The sequence below is a fragment of the Pan troglodytes genome, chromosome X, assembly GCF_028858775.2.
Source record: "Pan troglodytes isolate AG18354 chromosome X, NHGRI_mPanTro3-v2.0_pri, whole genome shotgun sequence".
Lineage (NCBI taxonomy): Eukaryota > Metazoa > Chordata > Mammalia > Primates > Hominidae > Pan > Pan troglodytes.
Window position 1 is genome coordinate 49,676,286 of NC_072421.2, and position 21,160 is coordinate 49,697,445.

At 44.7% G+C, this 21,160-nt stretch overlaps 2 protein-coding genes across 2 annotated transcripts; both read left to right on the forward strand.

Annotated features, from left to right (window-relative positions):
- The first annotated feature begins 604 nt into the window (after positions 1 to 604).
- LOC129138710 (G antigen 4) lies at positions 605 to 7,966 on the forward strand. The gene is made up of 5 exons (XM_054676522.2): positions 605 to 732; positions 1,773 to 1,864; positions 2,329 to 2,449; positions 5,269 to 5,394; positions 7,850 to 7,966. Exons 2-5 carry the CDS (start codon positions 1,781 to 1,783, stop codon positions 7,870 to 7,872), a joined length of 354 nt encoding a protein of 117 aa, XP_054532497.1. The 5' UTR covers positions 605 to 732; positions 1,773 to 1,780; the 3' UTR covers positions 7,873 to 7,966.
- A 2,172-nt stretch (positions 7,967 to 10,138) lies between these two features.
- LOC473605 (G antigen 4) lies at positions 10,139 to 17,500 on the forward strand. The gene is made up of 5 exons (XM_054676440.2): positions 10,139 to 10,266; positions 11,307 to 11,398; positions 11,863 to 11,983; positions 14,802 to 14,927; positions 17,384 to 17,500. Exons 2-5 carry the CDS (start codon positions 11,315 to 11,317, stop codon positions 17,404 to 17,406), a joined length of 354 nt encoding a protein of 117 aa, XP_054532415.1. The 5' UTR covers positions 10,139 to 10,266; positions 11,307 to 11,314; the 3' UTR covers positions 17,407 to 17,500.
- Positions 17,501 to 21,160: the final 3,660 nt, after the last annotated feature.

Genomic DNA, 21,160 nt, shown 5'->3' on the forward strand with positions numbered 1-21,160 from the left:
GCTGCTGTGGGAGCATGTCCTTGGAGGTACCTTTCATCTGTTTTCTCAACTCCAAACATCTTAGGACCATGGGTTGTGACTGGTAGGACTATGTATCTTGCTACTTTCAAGACGGAGTTTATTTTCACGTGGTATCACTCTGGCTGTCCTGTTTCCCTAATACTGTCACTTCACCCTCTGCGATTCTGATGCTAACAAATGATAGATATCGTTTTAGCATTTTCTTACGGGTCCTAGCGATTCTATTCATTTTTCTTTCAGTCTCTTTCTCTGACTTGTTCACATTGAACAATTTCCTTTTGGGATAGGTTGCTATTTCTGTTTTCGCAGGTGGTTTACCTGTCTTCCCAGCCAGTCACAGTGGTCCTTGTCCCCATGGTGGGGCCGGGGCAAGAGAGGGCCCTGGGTTGGGGGTGGGGTTCAGTTGAAGATGGGGTGAGTTTTGAGGGGAGCACTACTTGAGTCCCAGAGGCATAGGAAACAGCAGAGGGAGGTGGGATTCCCTTATCCTCAATGAGGATGGGCATCGAGGGTTTGGGCGTGGCGCTGGGAACGGCAGCCCTCCCCAGCCCACAGCCGCGCATGCTCCCTGGGCTCCCGCCTCAGTGCGCATGTTCACTGGGCGTCTTCTGCCCGGCCCCTTCGCCCCCGTGAAGAACGCCAGGGAGCTGTGAGGCAGTGCTGTGTGGTTCCTGCCGTCCGGACTCTTTTTCCTCTACTGAGATTCATCTGGTAGGTCTGCAGGCCAGTCATCCCGGGGGCTGAAGTGTGAGTGAGGGTGGAGAGGGCCTCGGGTGGGTCAGGCGGGTCCCGCTTCCTGGTCTGTGGCCTCTGAGGGAGAAGGGGCACGAGGTCGTCCTCCTTCCCTTCACAGGCTGCGAGGCCACCGGCGGCTTCGTGGTCGTGAAGGGGCCTGGACGGGGAGGAAGGTGGGCCGTGGAGGGGAGGCGGTCAGGGGCTCAGGTGAAGATGGGGTGAGTGCTGTTGGGGGGATGGAAGTCCCGAGGTGCCGGGAACCCCCGACGACACAGGGCAGATTCCCTGAATGGGGCCCCCGGCGGGGGCGAGGCGGGCGGTGAAGAAGGGGCCTGGCAGCTGGGAAGGCTGCGGCCTGGTGAGCGCCCCCCCAGCGGTGTGGAGTGCGGAGCGCCCGAGTGAGAAGCACTGCAAGGTCTCACCTCCGCCATGGAAGGTCCGAAAACAGTGGGAAGGAGTGGGCGAGGCAGTGCGGTCCAACCAAACTTGTTGTGAGGCGGGGTGAATGGCTCTAGGAAGTGGGAGTGTGCCCAAAGCAGCAATCACGAGAATTGTGATTCACTAGGGTTTTCGTGGGGAGTGCACTTGTGAAACTAAACCTCATCAGAAATGACCTCTGTCTGCGGGGCGCAGTGGCGCTCGCCTACGTAGTCCCAGTTACTCGGGACACTGAGGTGGGAGGATCCCTTGAGCGGGAGGTCGAGGCTGCAGTGAGCTGTGATCACGCCGCTGCACTCCAGCCTGAGCAACACAGCGAGACCGCGTGTCCGAAAGAAATTTAGAAAAAAATGTCCTCTGCCTTTTGCCACACGCCTTAAGATGATTGCTCTGCCAGCCTGGCCAGCAGAAGTGGCTTTGTAGGCACTCAGACAGCGTACACACGTATGCTTAACTCTGGGACTTATTTTGAGAGTATTTTCAAAAGTAAAACGGCAAGTTAACATTTATCCATGGAAGCGATCGAATATAGCAGCCCTCTGGAGCGCACGTTCTCAATCACGGTTGTCTGTTTTCAGTGTGAAATATGAATTGGCGAGGAAGATCGACCTATTATTGGCCTGGACGAAGACGCTATTTACAGCCTCCTGAAATGATTGGGCCTATGCGGGTGAGTGCTTAAACGTTAATTCGATGTTTTCTATTAGTAGAAATTAATTTTTGTGATAGCGTTGTTGCATTAGTGTGGAAATGCTGATAAAGGTCTTTCCTGCTCATAAAAAATGATGATGGCATCTCATGAAGGAAACATTGATTCTGGAGGATTTTTTTTCCCTCTCGTGTTCTTCAGCTTTTGCCCATGACTTCTTTCTCAGGCTTTGTTTGTTAATGACAGATTGTACACATGTATTCCAACACAGAGTATAATAGCCTCCAAAGTCCTCGTGCGTCACTTTTCTCACAGTAACCTCCCTGTGGGTGGAGTAACCTTATTGGGCATAGAGCATAGAGTTGGAGAAATGTCTTTAGGCTTAGTTATGACCAGAAATAGCTATGTATTCTGTGTATATATGTAAAATTTTGTATCAATAACGAAACTTATTGTTTATTTGCACACCCACACGTATTCCCCAGCCCGAGCAGTTCAGTGATGAAGTGGAACCAGAAACACCTGAAGAAGGGGAACCAGCAACTCAACGTCAGGATCCTGCAGCTGCTCAGGAGGGAGAGGATGAGGGAGCATGTGCAGGTCAAGGTGAGGGAAAGGGAAGAAGAACGTCTGCTGGTGTGTGCGTGTGTGTGTGTTCGTGGCTGTGTTTGCACGTGTGTGTGTGTGTGTGTGTGTGAGGCATTGTCACATAGGAGGAACAGGAGGAAAGAAAACAATGGAAAGAATGCCTGAAATTGACTGGAAAAGCGAGGAGGCTATGTAGTTTGCAGCTTAGCTTAGGCAAATCCCTCACTATGATAAAAGTTCTTGACTTTATGAATGAGAGAATGGAGGTGCCAGGATTGTGTGTTATCCAAGAACCCTTGACTGGTGAATACAACATTTGTACTGTGTTCCAAGGTTTGTGTCTTCCTATCATCTATGTTGCTGTAAAGAAGGAAGTGATTTTGCTGAAAATGCTTAAAACTCAAAAGGCTTTACTGTAAGGTAGCTTAGTACTGACCCAAGAATAGACCCAGTTCAGAGGAGCAGGAGCAGCTCCAAAAACCGAGTCGCTGAATGTTGGCCCCCGTTTCCTTTGATTGATATTTTTATATGGTACGTTTGATAAAAGCTGGATAAATGAGGATACTGCCATACGGGTAGCTGGCTTAGTGATTTTTCTCAGCGGCTTTTAGGAGGTGATTAAATCCTTTTATGGTTAGAAAAGCAAAAACGGAATTATCCTGAGATTAACGTGAGATGGAAATAATTTCTCAGAGATAAAATGTTTTGAAAGGAAGCATTTATGTAACGGAGGTCATGGATTATTCCAGGGATGCACTGTTAAAAGTTCCTAGAATCTGACTGACAACAATGCCCATTAATTGCTGTCCGCCCACTCCCTTATTCTCAGTGCGGGACAGTATATTTTCTGTGATTCACAAACAATGTTATATTTGGTGCTTTGTTCTTCACGGGGTTCATTTATGGAATATTACCTTTAGGACTTTCGGACCTAAATATAACTTTATTTGAACAAAGTGAAGTTTCTCTTTACCCCAATAGGTAATGGGTGTCGTGACTGTAAGATTTTCCATAGTCCTCAAATCCATCCAGCGAATCAATCCTTCAGAAACTGACATTGTAATTGTAACTGAAATCCTATCCACGTGGTAGACTTCAGATTTCTCAGCTGACGCACACTGCTGTTGGTACTCTACGGCTGAATATAAGCATTATACATGTCCTGTGGTTTATCCTTAAATTGTCATTTAGCAGAAAGGTCTAAAGCTGGGCTGAATGCCATGCACTCATAGTCCCAGCTACTTGGGAGGCTGAGGTGAGAGGATTGCTTGAGCCCTGGAGTTCAAGCCCAGCCTGGGAAACACAGTGAGACCTCATCGCTAATAAATAAATAAATGAATACATAAATACATAAAGAAATTCATTAAATAAATAAAGGTTTCAAGGTATAGGAAAACACAGATGCAAAGTTTTTGTGCCTAGTGGCTGGTAATGTTGCAAACGTAACTCCTTAGTGAACTGTACCACTTAAAAATAGTTAAGATGGTAAATTTTACGATATCTGTATGTTTTACCACAATCGGAAATTCCTTTCTTCCTAAAGTTCAGTGCAGTTATCATATATTCTTTTAAATTTTTACTGTATCTATCTTCAAGACATAACATTTATATAAAATTTGGAAGAATAGAACAATGAACTCGTATACTTTACACCTGGATTCACCAATTGTTAAAAGCTTTCGCTTCATAGGTTTCACCTCTTCCCTCCCTCTCTTACCGTGCTGCCCACACACTCACACACACACACACACATACGGATATATGTTTACTGTTATTAATGCTGAATTGTTTCGATAAAGTTTCAGGTATTATGGTCCTTTACCCTATGTACTTGAGGGTGTGTATATCGTCAGAAGAAAGAGAAAGTCATTTCTTGGATCATCACTGCACAAAGATCAAAATCAGGAAATTTAACAATGAGAAAATGGAGTCATTTAATACAGAGTGCATACTCAAATTTTGCCAGTTCCCCAGAAAATTTCTTTTTTCCTTTTTTTTTTCTTTGTTGAGACGGAGTCTCTCTCTGTGGGCCAGGTTGGAGTGCAGTAGTGCGATCTCGGCTCACTGCAACCTACACCTCCCAGGTTCTAGGGATTCTCATGCCTCAGCCTCCCGTGTAGCTGGGACTACAGGCGCCGGCCACTGCGGTCTTGAACTTCTGGCCTCACCTGCTCTGCCCACCTTGGCATCCCAAAATGTTTGGATTGCAGGCGTGAGACCCCACGCCCGGCCCAGATAATTTTATTGATAGGATTTCTTTTTCTGATCCAGAGTCCAGTTCAGAATCACACCTTGCATGTGCTTTTCAGGTGTTTTTAGTTTCCTTTAACCTGTAATGTTTCCTTAATTTTGCTTGTCATTCACGATACGGACATTTTTGGAGAGGATGGACCAGTTGGTTTGCAGAATATTCTGCAGTTTGGGCTTTTTCATGTATTTTTAAAAGAGTTTTCTCACTCAGCGTTTATTGGTGGCTACTCATGCCATGTAAGAGTCTGAGCGCTAGGAGTGTAAGTGCTGTGAGAGACGGGATTTGAGCCTTGAGTCATTTAATACGAGAAGGACAATCAGAAGTAGAATAACAGAGAAGTGCAAAGGAGGCAGCAAAGTTGTCTGAGGGCAGTCTTCGGAAAGGAAGAGGGTAATATTTGGAACACCTTGTTTTCCTGTTTTCTGCTAACGGACTCCTGAAATAATGTTCCTGGGATTCTTATCAACACATTTATTATTACGTTAGCTAAAGCTTTTATCTAATAATACCGAGAGCATGAATATTATTTTCTTATTCATACTTCATGTTTTACTGCTTAAATTGATACGTAGCTTTTATTTTTAAGGGCCGAAGCCTGAAGCTGATAGCCAGGAACAGGGTCACCCACAGACTGGGTGTGAGTGTGAAGATGGTCCTGATGGGCAGGAGATGGACCCGCCAAATCCAGAGGAGGTGAAAACGCCTGAAGAAGGTAGGCAATCCATTAGGCATGCACATTGTAGGGTGTCTGTTTCCACAGTATCATATTGTAATTCTTACTATGTTTTTGAGACGGAGTCTCGCTCTGAAGACCAGGCTGGAGTGCAGTGGTGCCACCTCGGCTCACTGGAAATTCTGTCTCCAGGGTTCAAGTGATTCTCCTGCCTGAGCCTCTGGCGGAGCCGGGCTTACAGGCATGCTCCGCCGCGCCCAGCTAATTTTTGTATTTTTAGTAGAGACAGGGTTTCGTTCTGTTGCACAGGTTGTTCCCGAACTCCTGACCTCAGGTGATCCACCTGCCTCGACCATCGAAATTGCCGGGATTACAGGCGAGAGCCACCGTGCCCGACCCAGCATTATATTTTTAATAATAGAGAGGTAACAATACTGCCTCTTTAGTAACAGAGTTCTTATATAAAGGTTATTTGAAACGTAGTTCAGGCCCCAGCACCCGACTGATAGACTGTCAGATAGGGAAACAAACTGAGTCAAAGCTATGTTGAATTAAAAGTTTTGAGTATAAATCCTTAAACCAGTAGCTCACAATTTTCAGATGCTTTTGTAAAGGTCTGCTTTTAATCAATACATAACACGTTTGTAACACCCATCACTTGGTGTGAAAAATGCTGAAGCACTCATGCGGGTTCTAATAGCAGCTCTTACAGCCTTGGCGAGATTCTGAGTGAGTCCTTTCCCTTCTAAACCTATCTTTGGTTCTTATGAAAATAGTGAGTTTAAGTCAGAGATTTTAAAACCATTTTCCATTCCGGTTCTTTCATACTCTGATCCTGTTGCATAGAATGCGTGGGACACAGAGATCATCTGCTTCGCATGGTTTGTTAATCACAAATCATGAAACCCTGGCCCGAGTCATCTGAAAATCTCTGAACTGAGATTTCATTGTCAGTAAGAAAGTGAGCGGGCCCTCTGCTTCATCCTAGTTTTTCCGTGTGGAGAGCTGAATACGTAGTGTAAGATCTTGTGAAATTGTGAATTCTCCCTCTTCTTGGTTTGTTTGTTTGTTTGCGACAGAGTCTCAGTGTGTCACCCAGGCTGGAGTGCAGTGATGCAATTTCAGCTCACTGCAACCTCTGGCTCCCAGGCTAAAGCCGTCCTCCCACCTCGGCCTCGTGAGTGGCTGGAACTACATGCACAAGCCACCGTGCCTGAGTACATTTTTTTGTTTTCATTTTTGTAGAGATGAGGTCTCACTGTGTTGCCCAGGCAGGGTTTCTCTGGCTTTCAATGAACAACTGCTTCCTTTTTTTTTCTTTTATTTATTTATTTACTTTTTTATTATTATACTTTAAGTTTTAGGGTACATGTGCACATTGTGCAGCTTAGTTACATATGTATACATGTGCCATGCTGGTGCGCTGCACCCACTATCTCATCATCTAGCATTAGGTACATCTCCCAGTGCTATCCCTCCCCCCTCCCCCCACCCCACAACAGTCCCCAGGGTGTGATATTCCCCTTCCTCTGTCCATGTGATCTCATTGTTCAGTTCCCACCTATGAGTGAGAATATGCGGTGTTTGGTTTTTTGTTTTGCGATAGTTTACTGAGAATGATGATTTCCAGTTTCATCCATGTCCCTACAAAGGACATGAACTCATCATTTTTTAGGGCTGCATAGTATTCCGTGGTGAATATGTGCCACATTTTCTTAATCCAGTCTATCGTTGCTGGACATTTGGGTTGGTTCCAAGTCTTTGCTATCGTGAATAATGCCGCAATAAACATACGTGTGCATGTGTCTTTATAGCAGCATGATTTATAGTCCTTTGGGTATATACCCAGTAATGGGATGGCTGGGTCAAATGGTACAATTGCTTCTTAAATCTTTCCCCACGGAAACCTTGAGTGACTGAAATAAATATCAAATGGCGAGAGACCGTTTGGTTCCCATCATCTGTGGCATGTAGGTCAGTGGTGCTCATCATGGGTGTGAGTAAGATGCCTGTGCTATGCATGCTCCCTGCCCCACTGTCAGTCTTCATGAGCCACTATTTCTAATAAGACTGTAGACACACATATGATATAATCATCTCTAATCATATCAAATGTTACATGTAAGTTTCAGCTTTAGAGACATGAATTGATAAGATTTAAAGTTGAAAGACCGTGACTCTAGTACTTCCTGAGTAATCAACTGAAGTATGCTTTACACATGTGTTTTCCAAATTGCTGACTGTTAATTGTAAGTGCTTGTGACTTGAAAGGAAGCACTTGATGTTCAGGGAGGAAATTACTTTTAAATTCTGCAGGTGTACGCTCAAAGTTTATGCAGAGGTTCAATTGCGTGTAAGACACGGGATCACCCATAGGGTTCTGTTTTTAGTCCATTTAATAAAACCCAAAGTGTAGTGTGCTTTGTATGCCTTTAGGGTCATCTGAATAATCTGTTGCTAAGTCATGTTCCCAATCGTTGTGTTTCTGTTACAGGTGAAAAGCAATCACAGTGTTAAAAGAAGACACGTTGAAATGATGCAGGCTGCTCCTATGTTGGAAATTTGTTCATTAAAATTCTCCCAATAAAGCTTTACAGCCTTCTGCAAAGAAGTCTTGCGCATCTTTTGTGAATTTTATTTCTAGCTTTTTGATGCTGTGAAATATGTATCATTCTTTGAAATCGTGTATTGTAACTCTCTGAGCTGGTATGTAGAGACATCGTTCTTTTTTTTTTTCTTTCTTTCTTTGTTCTCTTTTGAGACGGAGTCTTGCTCTGTCGCCCAGGCTGGAGTGCAGTGGCGCGATCTCTGCTCACTGCAACCCCGCCTCCCGGATTCAAGCAATTGTCTGCCTCAGCCTCCCGAGTAGCTGGGATTATAGGCACCCACCAGCACGCCTGGCTAAGTTTTGTGTTTTTACTAGAGATGGGCTTTCGCCATCTTGGCCGGGGTGCTCTTGAACTCCTGACCTCGTGATTCACCTGCCTTGGCCTCCCAAAGTGCTGGGATTACAGGCATGAGCCTCCGCGCCCGGTGGAGACATAATTCTTACATATTGGTTTTCTATCCAGCGGCCTTGTGAAATATGCTTGTGAATTCTAAAGTTTACTTCTAGGTCGTTTTCAGTCTTCAATATACAGAAACATATCATCCTGGAATAAGAGCAGTTTTGTTTCCGCCATTTTTTTTTCTTTTCCCTTTTGTATTCTTTGTAGAGACGGGGTTTTGCCATGTTTCCCGGGCTGTTGTTGAACCTTTGAGTGCAAGTGATGCACCCACCTCACCTCCCACAGTGCTGGGATTACTGGCGTGGGCCACCGTGGCGGGCCCGTCGTTGCCATTGTAAAGAGTTTTATTTCCTTTTCTGATTTTATGGCATTGCGCAGACCCACCCGTTACAATGGTGACAGTGGACATCCTTGTCTTATCCCTGATGAGAAACCGAAAAATCTCAACATTTCACCATCCTATTTACTCTCCTTTTTTTGTAGACGGACTTTATCAGAGTGAGTCATTCCATTCTGTTCCCAATTTGCTGAGAGTATTCATTTGAATACATGTTGATTTTCATCAAACAGTGCATCTATTTCGATTACCACAGCATTTTTTCCCATTCATGTGTTAATATAGTGAATTCGATGGATAAATTTGTACGTTTTTAGGTTCGATTATTAAAACTGGAGACAGCGTCTCACTCTGTCCCCGAGGCTGGAGTGCGGTGGTGTTATCAGAGCTCGCTGCAGCCTTGACCTCCTGGGCTCAAGCGCTCCTCCCACCTCAGCCTCCTGAGTAGCTGTGAGTATAGGTACATGCCACCATGCCCAGCTAATTTTTCGATGGTTTTTTGTTTGTTTTTTGTCGTGATGAGATTTTCTGATGTTGCTTAGGCTGGTCTCGACGTCCTGAGCTCAGGTGATCTGGCCAGCTCAGCCTCCCAAAATACTAGGATTACAGGCGTGAGCCTTGGCCTGGTCTGGTTTTTCTTATATAGGGGTCTTATCTATATAAAGACTAAACTTAATCTGTGCCTTTGTGCGGGTGGGCTAAGAGCATGATGACTTTTATCATTCTATTGATTTAAAGAAAACTATCCTTGACTTACCAGTGTGTAAGTCCATGAAGGCATAATTCTGTTGAAAGCATATATTGTTAATGGGTGTTGGGAACCGTGCACTTTCCGCTGCTGTGGGAGCATGTCCTTGGAGGTACCTTTCATCTGTTTTCTCAACTCCAAACATCTTAGGACCATGGGTTGTGACTGGTAGGACTATGTATCTTGCTACTTTCAAGACGGAGTTTATTTTCACGTGGTGTCACTCTGGGTGTCCTGTTTCCCTAATGCTGTCACTTCACCCTCTGCGATTCTGATGCTAACAAATGATAGATATCGTTTTAGCATTTTCTTACGGGTCCTAGCGATTCTATTCATTTTTCTTTCAGTCTCTTTCTCTGACTTGTTCACATTGAACAATTTCCTTTTGGGATAGGTTGCTATTTCTGTTTTCGCAGGTGGTTTACCTGTCTTCCCAGCCAGTCACAGTGGTCCTTGTCCCCATGGTGGGGCCGGGGCAAGAGAGGGCCCTGGGTTGGGGGTGGGGTTCAGTTGAAGATGGGGTGAGTTTTGAGGGGAGCACTACTTGAGTCCCAGAGGCATAGGAAACAGCAGAGGGAGGTGGGATTCCCTTATCCTCAATGAGGATGGGCATCGAGGGTTTGGGCATGGCGCTGGGAACGGCAGCCCTCCCCAGCCCACAGCCGCGCATGCTCCCTGGGCTCCCGCCTCAGTGCGCATGTTCACTGGGCGTCTTCTGCCCGGCCCCTTCGCCCCCGTGAAGAACGCCAGGGAGCTGTGAGGCAGTGCTGTGTGGTTCCTGCCGTCCGGACTCTTTTTCCTCTACTGAGATTCATCTGGTAGGTCTGCAGGCCAGTCATCCCGGGGGCTGAAGTGTGAGTGAGGGTGGAGAGGGCCTCGGGTGGGTCAGGCGGGTCCCGCTTCCTGGTCTGTGGCCTCTGAGGGAGAAGGGGCACGAGGTCGTCCTCCTTCCCTTCACAGGCTGCGAGGCCACCGGCGGCTTCGTGGTCGTGAAGGGGCCTGGACGGGGAGGAAGGTGGGCCGTGGAGGGGAGGCGGTCAGGGGCTCAGGTGAAGATGGGGTGAGTGCTGTTGGGGGGATGGAAGTCCCGAGGTGCCGGGAACCCCCGACGACACAGGGCAGATTCCCTGAATGGGGCCCCCGGCGGGGGCGAGGCGGGAGGTGAAGAAGGGGCCTGGCAGCTGGGAAGGCTGCGGCCTGGTGAGCGCCCCCCCAGCGGTGTGGAGTGCGGAGCGCCCGAGTGAGAAGCTCTGCAAGGTCTCACCTCCGCCATGGAAGGTCCGAAAACAGTGGGAAGGAGTGGGCGAGGCAGTGCGGTCCAACCAAACTTGTTGTGAGGCGGGGTGAATGGCTCTAGGAAGTGGGAGTGTGCCCAAAGCAGCAATCACGAGAATTGTGATTCACTAGGGTTTTCGTGGGGAGTGCACTTGTGAAACTAAACCTCATCAGAAATGACCTCTGTCTGCGGGGCCCAGTGGCGCTCGCCTACGTAGTCCCAGTTACTCGGGACACTGAGGTGGGAGGATCCCTTGAGCGGGAGGTCGAGGCTGCAGTGAGCTGTGATCACGCCGCTGCACTCCAGCCTGAGCAACACAGTGAGACCGAGTGTCCGAAAGAAATTTAGAAAAAAATGTCCTCTGCCTTTTGCCACACGCCTTAAGATGATTGCTCTGCCAGCCTGGCCAGCAGAAGTGGCTTTGTAGGCACTCAGACAGCGTACACACGTATGCTTAACTCTGGGACTTATTTTGAGAGTATTTTCAAAAGTAAAACGGCAAGTTAACATTTATCCATGGAAGCGATCGAATATAGCAGCCCTCTGGAGCGCACGTTCTCAATCACGGTTGTCTGTTTTCAGTGTGAAATATGAATTGGCGAGGAAGATCGACCTATTATTGGCCTGGACGAAGACGCTATTTACAGCCTCCTGAAATGATTGGGCCTATGCGGGTGAGTGCTTAAACGTTAATTCGATGTTTTCTATTAGTAGAAATTAATTTTTGTGATAGCGTTGTTGCATTAGTGTGGAAATGCTGATAAAGGTCTTTCCTGCTCATAAAAAATGATGATGGCATCTCATGAAGGAAACATTGATTCTGGAGGATTTTTTTTCCCTCTCGTGTTCTTCAGCTTTTGCCCATGACTTCTTTCTCAGGCTTTGTTTGTTAATGACAGATTGTACACATGTATTCCAACACAGAGTATAATAGCCTCCAAAGTCCTCGTGCGTCACTTTTCTCACAGTAACCTCCCTGTGGGTGGAGTAACCTTATTGGGCATAGAGCATAGAGTTGGAGAAATGTCTTTAGGCTTGGTTATGACCAGAAATAGCTATGTATTCTGTGTATATATGTAAAATTTTGTATCAATAACGAAACTTATTGTTTATTTGCACACCCACACGTATTCCCCAGCCCGAGCAGTTCAGTGATGAAGTGGAACCAGAAACACCTGAAGAAGGGGAACCAGCAACTCAACGTCAGGATCCTGCAGCTGCTCAGGAGGGAGAGGATGAGGGAGCATGTGCAGGTCAAGGTGAGGGAAAGGGAAGAAGAACGTCTGCTGGTGTGTGCGTGTGTGTGTGTTCGTGGCTGTGTTTGCACGTGTGTGTGTGTGTGTGTGTGTGAGGCATTGTCACATAGGAGGAACAGGAGGAAAGAAAACAATGGAAAGAATGCCTGAAATTGACTGGAAAAGCGAGGAGGCTATGTAGTTTGCAGCTTAGCTTAGGCAAATCCCTCACTATGATAAAAGTTCTCGACTTTATGAATGAGAGAATGGAGGTGCCAGGATTGTGTGTTATCCAAGAACCCTTGACTGGTGAATACAACATTTGTACTGTGTTCCAAGGTTTGTGTCTTCCTATCATCTATGTTGCTGTAAAGAAGGAAGTGATTTTGCTGAAAATGCTTAAAACTCAAAAGGCTTTACTGTAAGGTAGCTTAGTACTGACCCAAGAATAGACCCAGTTCAGAGGAGCAGGAGCAGCTCCAAAAACCGAGTCGCTGAATGTTGGCCCCCGTTTCCTTTGATTGATATTTTTATATGGTACGTTTGATAAAAGCTGGATAAATGAGGATACTGCCATACGGGTAGCTGGCTTAGTGATTTTTCTCAGCGGCTTTTAGGAGGTGATTAAATCCTTTTATGGTTAGAAAAGCAAAAACGGAATTATCCTGAGATTAACGTGAGATGGAAATAATTTCTCAGAGATAAAATGTTTTGAAAGGAAGCATTTATGTAACGGAGGTCGTGGATTATTCCAGGGATGCACTGTTAAAAGTTCCTAGAATCTGACTGACAACAATGCCCATTAATTGCTGTCCGCCCACTCCCTTATTCTCAGTGCGGGACAGTATATTTTCTGTGATTCACAAACAATGTTATATTTGGTGCTTTGTTCTTCACGGGGTTCATTTATGGAATATTACCTTTAGGACCTTCGGACCTAAATATAACTTTATTTGAACAAAGTGAAGTTTCTCTTTACCCCAATAGGTAATGGGTGTCGTGACTGTAAGATTTTCCATAGTCCTCAAATCCATCCAGCGAATCAATCCTTCAGAAACTGACATTGTAATTGTAACTGAAATCCTATCCACGTGGTAGACTTCAGATTTCTCAGCTGACGCACACTGCTGTTGGTACTCTACGGCTGAATATAAGCATTATACATGTCCTGTGGTTTATCCTTAAATTGTCATTTAGCAGAAAGGTCTAAAGCTGGGCTGAATGCCATGCACTCATAGTCCCAGCTACTTGGGAGGCTGAGGTGAGAGGATTGCTTGAGCCCTGGAGTTCAAGCCCAGCCTGGGAAACACAGTGAGACCTCATCGCTAATAAATAAATAAATGAATACATAAATACATAAAGAAATTCATTAAATAAATAAAGGTTTCAAGGTATAGGAAAACACAGATGCAAAGTTTTTGTGCCTAGTGGCTGGTAATGTTGCAAACGTAACTCCTTAGTGAACTGTACCACTTAAAAATAGTTAAGATGGTAAATTTTACGATATCTGTATGTTTTACCACAATCGGAAATTCCTTTCTTCCTAAAGTTCAGTGCAGTTATCATATATTCTTTTAAATTTTTACTGTATCTATCTTCAAGACATAACATTTATATAAAATTTGGAAGAATAGAACAATGAACTCGTATACTTTACACCTGGATTCACCAATTGTTAAAAGCTTTCGCTTCATAGGTTTCACCTCTTCCCTCCCTCTCTTACCGTGCTGCCCACACACTCACACACACACACACACATATGGATATATGTTTACTGTTATTAATGCTGAATTGTTTCGATAAAGTTTCAGGTATTATGGTCCTTTACCCTATGTACTTGAGGGTGTGTATATCGTCAGAAGAAAGAGAAAGTCATTTCTTGGATCATCACTGCACAAAGATCAAAATCAGGAAATTTAACAATGAGAAAATGGAGTCATTTAATACAGAGTGCATACTCAAATTTTGCCAGTTCCCCAGAAAATTTCTTTTTTCCTTTTTTTTTTCTTTGTTGAGACGGAGTCTCTCTCTGTGGGCCAGGTTGGAGTGCAGTAGTGCGATCTCGGCTCACTGCAACCTACACCTCCCAGGTTCTAGGGATTCTCATGCCTCAGCCTCCCGTGTAGCTGGGACTACAGGCGCCGGCCACTGCGGTCTTGAACTTCTGGCCTCACCTGCTCTGCCCACCTTGGCATCCCAAAATGTTTGGATTGCAGGCGTGAGACCCCACGCCCGGCCCAGATAATTTTATTGATAGGATTTCTTTTTCTGATCCAGAGTCCAGTTCAGAATCACACCTTGCATGTGCTTTTCAGGTGTTTTTAGTTTCCTTTAACCTGTAATGTTTCCTTAATTTTGCTTGTCATTCACGATACGGACATTTTTGGAGAGGATGGACCAGTTGGTTTGCAGAATATTCTGCAGTTTGGGCTTTTTCATGTATTTTTAAAAGAGTTTTCTCACTCAGCGTTTATTGGTGGCTACTCATGCCATGTAAGAGTCTGAGCGCTAGGAGTGTAAGTGCTGTGAGAGACGGGATTTGAGCCTTGAGTCATTTAATACGAGAAGGACAATCAGAAGTAGAATAACAGAGAAGTGCAAAGGAGGCAGCAAAGTTGTCTGAGGGCAGTCTTCGGAAAGGAAGAGGGTAATATTTGGAACACCTTGTTTTCCTGTTTTCTGCTAACGGACTCCTGAAATAATGTTCCTGGGATTCTTATCAACACATTTATTATTACGTTAGCTAAAGCTTTTATCTAATAATACCGAGAGCATGAATATTATTTTCTTATTCATACTTTATGCTTTACTGCTTAAATTGATACGTAGATTTATTTTTAAGGGCCGAAGCCTGAAGCTGATAGCCAGGAACAGGGTCACCCACAGACTGGGTGTGAGTGTGAAGATGGTCCTGATGGGCAGGAGATGGACCCGCCAAATCCAGAGGAGGTGAAAACGCCTGAAGAAGGTAGGCAATCCATTAGGCATGCACATTGTAGGGTGTCTGTTTCCACAGTATCATATTGTAATTCTTACTATGTTTTTGAGACGGAGTCTCGCTCCGAAGACCAGGCTGGAGTGCAGTGGTGCCACCTCGGCTCACTGGAAATTCTGTCTCCAGGGTTCAAGTGATTCTCCTGCCTGAGCCTCTGGCGGAGCCGGGCTTACAGGCATGCTCCGCCGCGCCCAGCTAATTTTTGTATTTTTAGTAGAGACAGGGTTTCGTTCTGTTGCACAGGTTGTTCCCGAACTCCTGACCTCAGGTGATCCACCTGCCTCGACCATCGAAATTGCCGGGATTACAGGCGAGAGCCACCGTGCCCGACCCAGCATTATATTTTTAATAACAGAGAGGTAACAATACTGCCTCTTTAGTAACAGAGTTCTTATATAAAGGTTATTTGAAACGTAGTTCAGGCCCCAGCACCCGACTGATAGACTGTCAGATAGGGAAACAAACTGAGTCAAAGCTATGTTGAATTAAAAGTTTTGAGTATAAATCCTTAAACCAGTAGCTCACAATTTTCAGATGCTTTTGTAAAGGTCTGCTTTTAATCAATACATAACACGTTTGTAACACCCATCACTTGGTGTGAAAAATGCTGAAGCACTCATGCGGGTTCTAATAGCAGCTCTTACAGCCTTGGCGAGATTCTGAGTGAGTCCTTTCCCTTCTAAACCTATCTTTGGTTCTTATGAAATTAGTGAGTTTAAGTCAGAGATTTTAAAACCATTTTCCATTCCGGTTCTTTCATACTCTGATCCTGTTGCATAGAATGCGTGGGACACAGAGATCATCTGCTTCGCATGGTTTGTTAATCACAAATCATGAAACCCTGGCCCGAGTCATCTGAAAATCTCTGAACTGAGATTTCATTGTCAGTAAGAAAGTGAGCGGGCCCTCTGCTTCATCCTAGTTTTTCCGTGTGGAGAGCTGAATACGTAGTGTAAGATCTTGTGAAATTGTGAATTCTCCCTCTTCTTGGTTTGTTTGTTTGTTTGCGACAGAGTCTCAGTGTGTCACCCAGGCTGGAGTGCAGTGATGCAATTTCAGCTCACTGCAACCTCTGGCTCCCAGGCTAAAGCCGTCCTCCCACCTCGGCCTCGTGAGTGGCTGGAACTACATGCACAAGCCACCGTGCCTGAGTACATTTTTTTGTTTTCATTTTTGTAGAGATGAGGTCTCACTGTGTTGCCCAGGCAGGGTTTCTCTGGCTTTCAATGAACAACTGCTTCCTTTTTTTTTCTTTTATTTATTTATTTACTTTTTTATTATTATACTTTAAGTTTTAGGGTACATGTGCACATTGTGCAGCTTAGTTACATATGTATACATGTGCCATGCTGGTGCGCTGCACCCACTATCTCATCATCTAGCATTAGGTACATCTCCCAGTGCTATCCCTCCCCCCTCCCCCCACCCCACAACAGTCCCCAGGGTGTGATATTCCCCTTCCTCTGTCCATGTGATCTCATTGTTCAGTTCCCACCTATGAGTGAGAATATGCGGTGTTTGGTTTTTTGTTCTTGCGATAGTTTACTGAGAATGATGATTTCCAGTTTCATCCATGTCCCTACAAAGGACAGGAACTCATCATTTTTTAGGGCTGCATAGTATTCCGTGGTGAATATGTGCCACATTTTCTTAATCCAGTCTATCGTTGTTGGACATTTGGGTTGGTTCCAAGTCTTTGCTATCGTGAATAATGCCGCAATAAACATACGTGTGCATGTGTCTTTATAGCAGCATGATTTATAGTCCTTTGGGTATATACCCAGTAATGGGATGGCTGGGTCAAATGGTACAATTGCTTCTTAAATCTTTCCCCACGGAAACCTTGAGTGACTGAAATAAATATCAAATGGCGAGAGACCGTTTGGTTCCCATCATCTGTGGCATGTAGGTCAGTGGTGCTCATCGTGGGTGTGAGTAAGATGCCTGTGCTATGCATGCTCCCTGCCCCACTGTCAGTCTTCATGAGCCACTATTTCTAATAAGACTGTAGACACACATACGATATAATCATCTCTAATCATATCAAATATTACATGTAACTTTCAGCTTTAGAGACATGAATTGATAAGATTTAAAGTTGAAAGACCGTGACTCTAGTAGTTCCTGAGTAATCAGCTGAAGTATGCTTTACACATGTGTTTTCCAAATTGCTGACTGTTAATTGTAAGTGCTTGTGACTTGAAAGGAAGCACTTGATGTTCAGGGAGGAAATTACTTTTAAATTCTGCAGGTGTACGCTCAAAGTTTATGCAGAGGTTCAATTGCGTGTAAGACACGGGATCACCCATAGGGTTCTGTTTTTAGTCCATTTAATAAAACCCAAAGTGTAGTGTGCTTTGTATGCCGTTAGGGTCATCTGAATAATCTGTTGCTAAGTCATGTTCCCAATCGTTGTGTTTCTGTTACAGGTGAAAAGCAATCACAGTGTTAAAAGAAGACACGTTGAAATGATGCAGGCTGCTCCTATGTTGGAAATTTGTTCATTAAAATTCTCCCAATAAAGCTTTACAGCCTTCTGCAAAGAAGTCTTGCGCATCTTTTGTGAATTTTATTTCTAGCTTTTTGATGCTGTGAAATATGTATCATTCTTTGAAATCGTGTATTGTAACTCTCTGAGCTGGTATGTAGAGACATCGTTCTTTTTTTTTTTCTTTCTTTCTTTGTTCTCTTTTGAGACGGAGTCTTGCTCTGTCGCCCAGGCTGGAGTGCAGTGGCGCGATCTCTGCTCACTGCAACCCCGCCTCCCGGATTCAAGCAATTGTCTGCCTCAGCCTCCCGAGTAGCTGGGATTATAGGCACCCACCAGCACGCCTGGCTAAGTTTTGTGTTTTTACTAGAGATGGGCTTTCGCCATCTTGGCCGGGGTGCTCTTGAACTCCTGACCTCGTGATTCACCTGCCTTGGCCTCCCAAAGTGCTGGGATTACAGGCATGAGCCTCCGCGCCCGGTGGAGACATAATTCTTACATATTGGTTTTCTATCCAGCGGCCTTGTGAAATATGCTTGTGAATTGTAAAGTTTACTTCTAGGTCGTTTTCAGTCTTCAATATACAGAAACATATCATCCTGGAATAAGAGCAGTTTTGTTTCCGCCATTTTTTTTTCTTTTCCCTTTTGTATTCTTTGTAGAGACGGGGTTTTGCCATGTTTCCCGGGCTGTTGTTGAACCTTTGAGTGCAAGTGATGCACCCACCTCACCTCCCACAGTGCTGGGATTACTGGCATGGGCCACCGTGGCGGGCCCGTCGTTGCCATTGTAAAGAGTTTTATTTCCTTTTCTGATTTTATGGCATTGCGCAGACCCACCCGTTACAATGGTGACAGTGGACATCCTTGTCTTATCCCTGATGAGAAACCGAAAAATCTCAACATTTCACCATCCTATTTACTCTCCTTTTTTTGTAGACGGACTTTATCAGAGTGAGTCATTCCATTCTGTTCCCAATTTGCTGAGAGTATTCATTTGAATACATGTTGATTTTCATCAAACAGTGCATCTATTTCGATTACCACAGCATTTTTTCCCATTCATGTGTTAATATAGTGAATTCGATGGATAAATTTGTACGTTTTTAGGTTCGATTATTAAAACTGGAGACAGCGTCTCACTCTGTCCCCGAGGCTGGAGTGCGGTGGTGTTATCAGAGCTCGCTGCAGCCTTGACCTCCTGGGCTCAAGCGCTCCTCCCACCTCAGCCTCCTGAGTAGCTGTGAGTATAGGTACATGCCACCATGCCCAGCTAATTTTTCGATGGTTTTTTGTTTGTTTTTTGTCGTGATGAGATTTTCTGATGTTGCTTAGGCTGGTCTCGACGTCCTGAGCTCAGGTGATCTGGCCAGCTCAGCCTCCCAAAATACTAGGATTACAGGCGTGAGCCTTGGCCTGGTCTGGTTTTTCTTATATAGGGGTCTTATCTATATAAAGACTAAACTTAATCTGTGCCTTTGTGCGGGTGGGCTAAGAGCATGATGACTTTTATCATTCTATTGATTTAAAGAAAACTATCCTTGACTTACCAGTGTGTAAGTCCATGAAGGCATAATTCTGTTGAAAGCATATATTGTTAATGGGTGTTGGGAACCGTGCACTTTCCGCTGCTGTGGGAGCATGTCCTTGGAGGTACCTTTCATCTGTTTTCTCAACTCCAAACATCTTAGGACCATGGGTTGTGACTGGTAGGACTATGTATCTTGCTACTTTCAAGACGGAGTTTATTTTCACGTGGTGTCACTCTGGGTGTCCTGTTTCCCTAATGCTGTCACTTCACCCTCTGCGATTCTGATGCTAACAAATGATAGATATCGTTTTAGCATTTTCTTACGGGTCCTAGCGATTCTATTCATTTTTCTTTCAGTCTCTTTCTCTGACTTGTTCACATTGAACAATTTCCTTTTGGGATAGGTTGCTATTTCTGTTTTCGCAGGTGGTTTACCTGTCTTCCCAGCCAGTCACAGTGGTCCTTGTCCCCATGGTGGGGCCGGGGCAAGAGAGGGCCCTGGGTTGGGGGTGGGGTTCAGTTGAAGATGGGGTGAGTTTTGAGGGGAGCACTACTTGAGTCCCAGAGGCATAGGAAACAGCAGAGGGAGGTGGGATTCCCTTATCCTCAATGAGGATCCTCAATGAGGATCCACCTGCCTCTACCACTGAAATTGCCGGGATTACAGGCGAGAGCCACCGTGCCCGACCCAGCATTATATTTTTAATAACAGAGAGGTAACAATACTGCCTCTTTAGTAACAGAGTTCTTATATAAAGGTTATTTGAAACGTAGTTCAGGCCCCAGCACCCGACTGATAGACTGTCAGATAGGGAAACAAGCTGAGTCAAAGCTATGTTGAATTAAAAGTTTTGAGTATAAATCCTTAAACCAGTAGCTCATAAATTTTCAGATGCTTTTGTATAGGTCTGCTTTTAATCAATACATAACACGTTTGTAACACCCATCACTTGGTGTGAAAAATGCTGAAGCACTCATGCGGGTTCTAATAGCAGCTCTTACAGCCTTCGCGAGATTCTGAATGAGTCCTTTCCCTTCTAAACCTATTTTTGGTTCTTATGAAAATAGTGAGTTTAAGTCAGAGATTTTAAAACCATTTTCCATTCCGGTTCTTTCATACTCTGATCCTGTTGCATAGAATGCGTGGGACACAGAGATCATCTGCTTCGCATGGTTTGTTAATCACAAATCATGAAACCCTGGCCCGAGTCATCTGAAAATCTCTGAATTGAGATTTCATTGTCAGTAAGAAAGTGAGCGGGCCCTCTGCTTCATCCTAGTTTTTCCGTGTGGAGAGCTGAATATGTAGTGTAAGATCTTGTGAAATTGTGAATTCTCCCTCTTCTTGGTTTGTTTGTTTGTTTGCGACAGAGTCTCAGTGTGTCACCCAGGGTGGAGTGCAGTGGTGTAGTTTCAGCTCACTGCAACCTCTGGCTCCCAGGCTAAAGCAGTCCTCCCAACTCAGCCTCCTGAGTGGCTGGAACTAGATGCACAAGCCAACGTACCTGACTACAATTTTTTTTTTCATTTTTTTAGAGATGAGGTCTCACTATGTTGCCCAGACTGGGATTCTCTGGCTTTTAATGAACAATTGCTTCTTAAATCTTTCCCCACGGAAACCTTGAGTGACTGAAATATCAAATGGCGAGAGCCCGTTTAGTTCCTATCATCTGTGGCATGTAGATCAGTGATGCTCAGCATGGGTGTGAGTAAGATGCCTGTGCTATGCATGCTCCCTCCCCACTGTCAGTCTTCATGAGACAATATGTCTAATAAGACTCTAGACGCACATACGATATAATCATCTCTAATCATATCAAATGTTACATGTAAATTTCAGCTTTAGAGATATGAATTGATAAGATTTAAAGTTGAAAGACCATGACTCTAGTACTTCCTGAGTAATCAACTGAAGTATGTTTCACACATGTGTTTTCCAAATTGCTGACTGTTAATTGTAAGTGCTTGTGAATTGAAAGGAAGCACTTGATGTTTAGGGAAGAAATTACCTTTAAATTCTGGAGGGCTACTCTCAAAGTGTATTCCGAGATTCAATTGGATATACGACAGAGGATCACCTTAGCGTTCTGTTTTTAGTCCATTTAATAAAACCCAAACCGTAGTGTGCTTTGTATGCCTTTAGGGCCATCTAAATAATCTGTTGCTCAGCCGGGCGCTGTGGCTCACG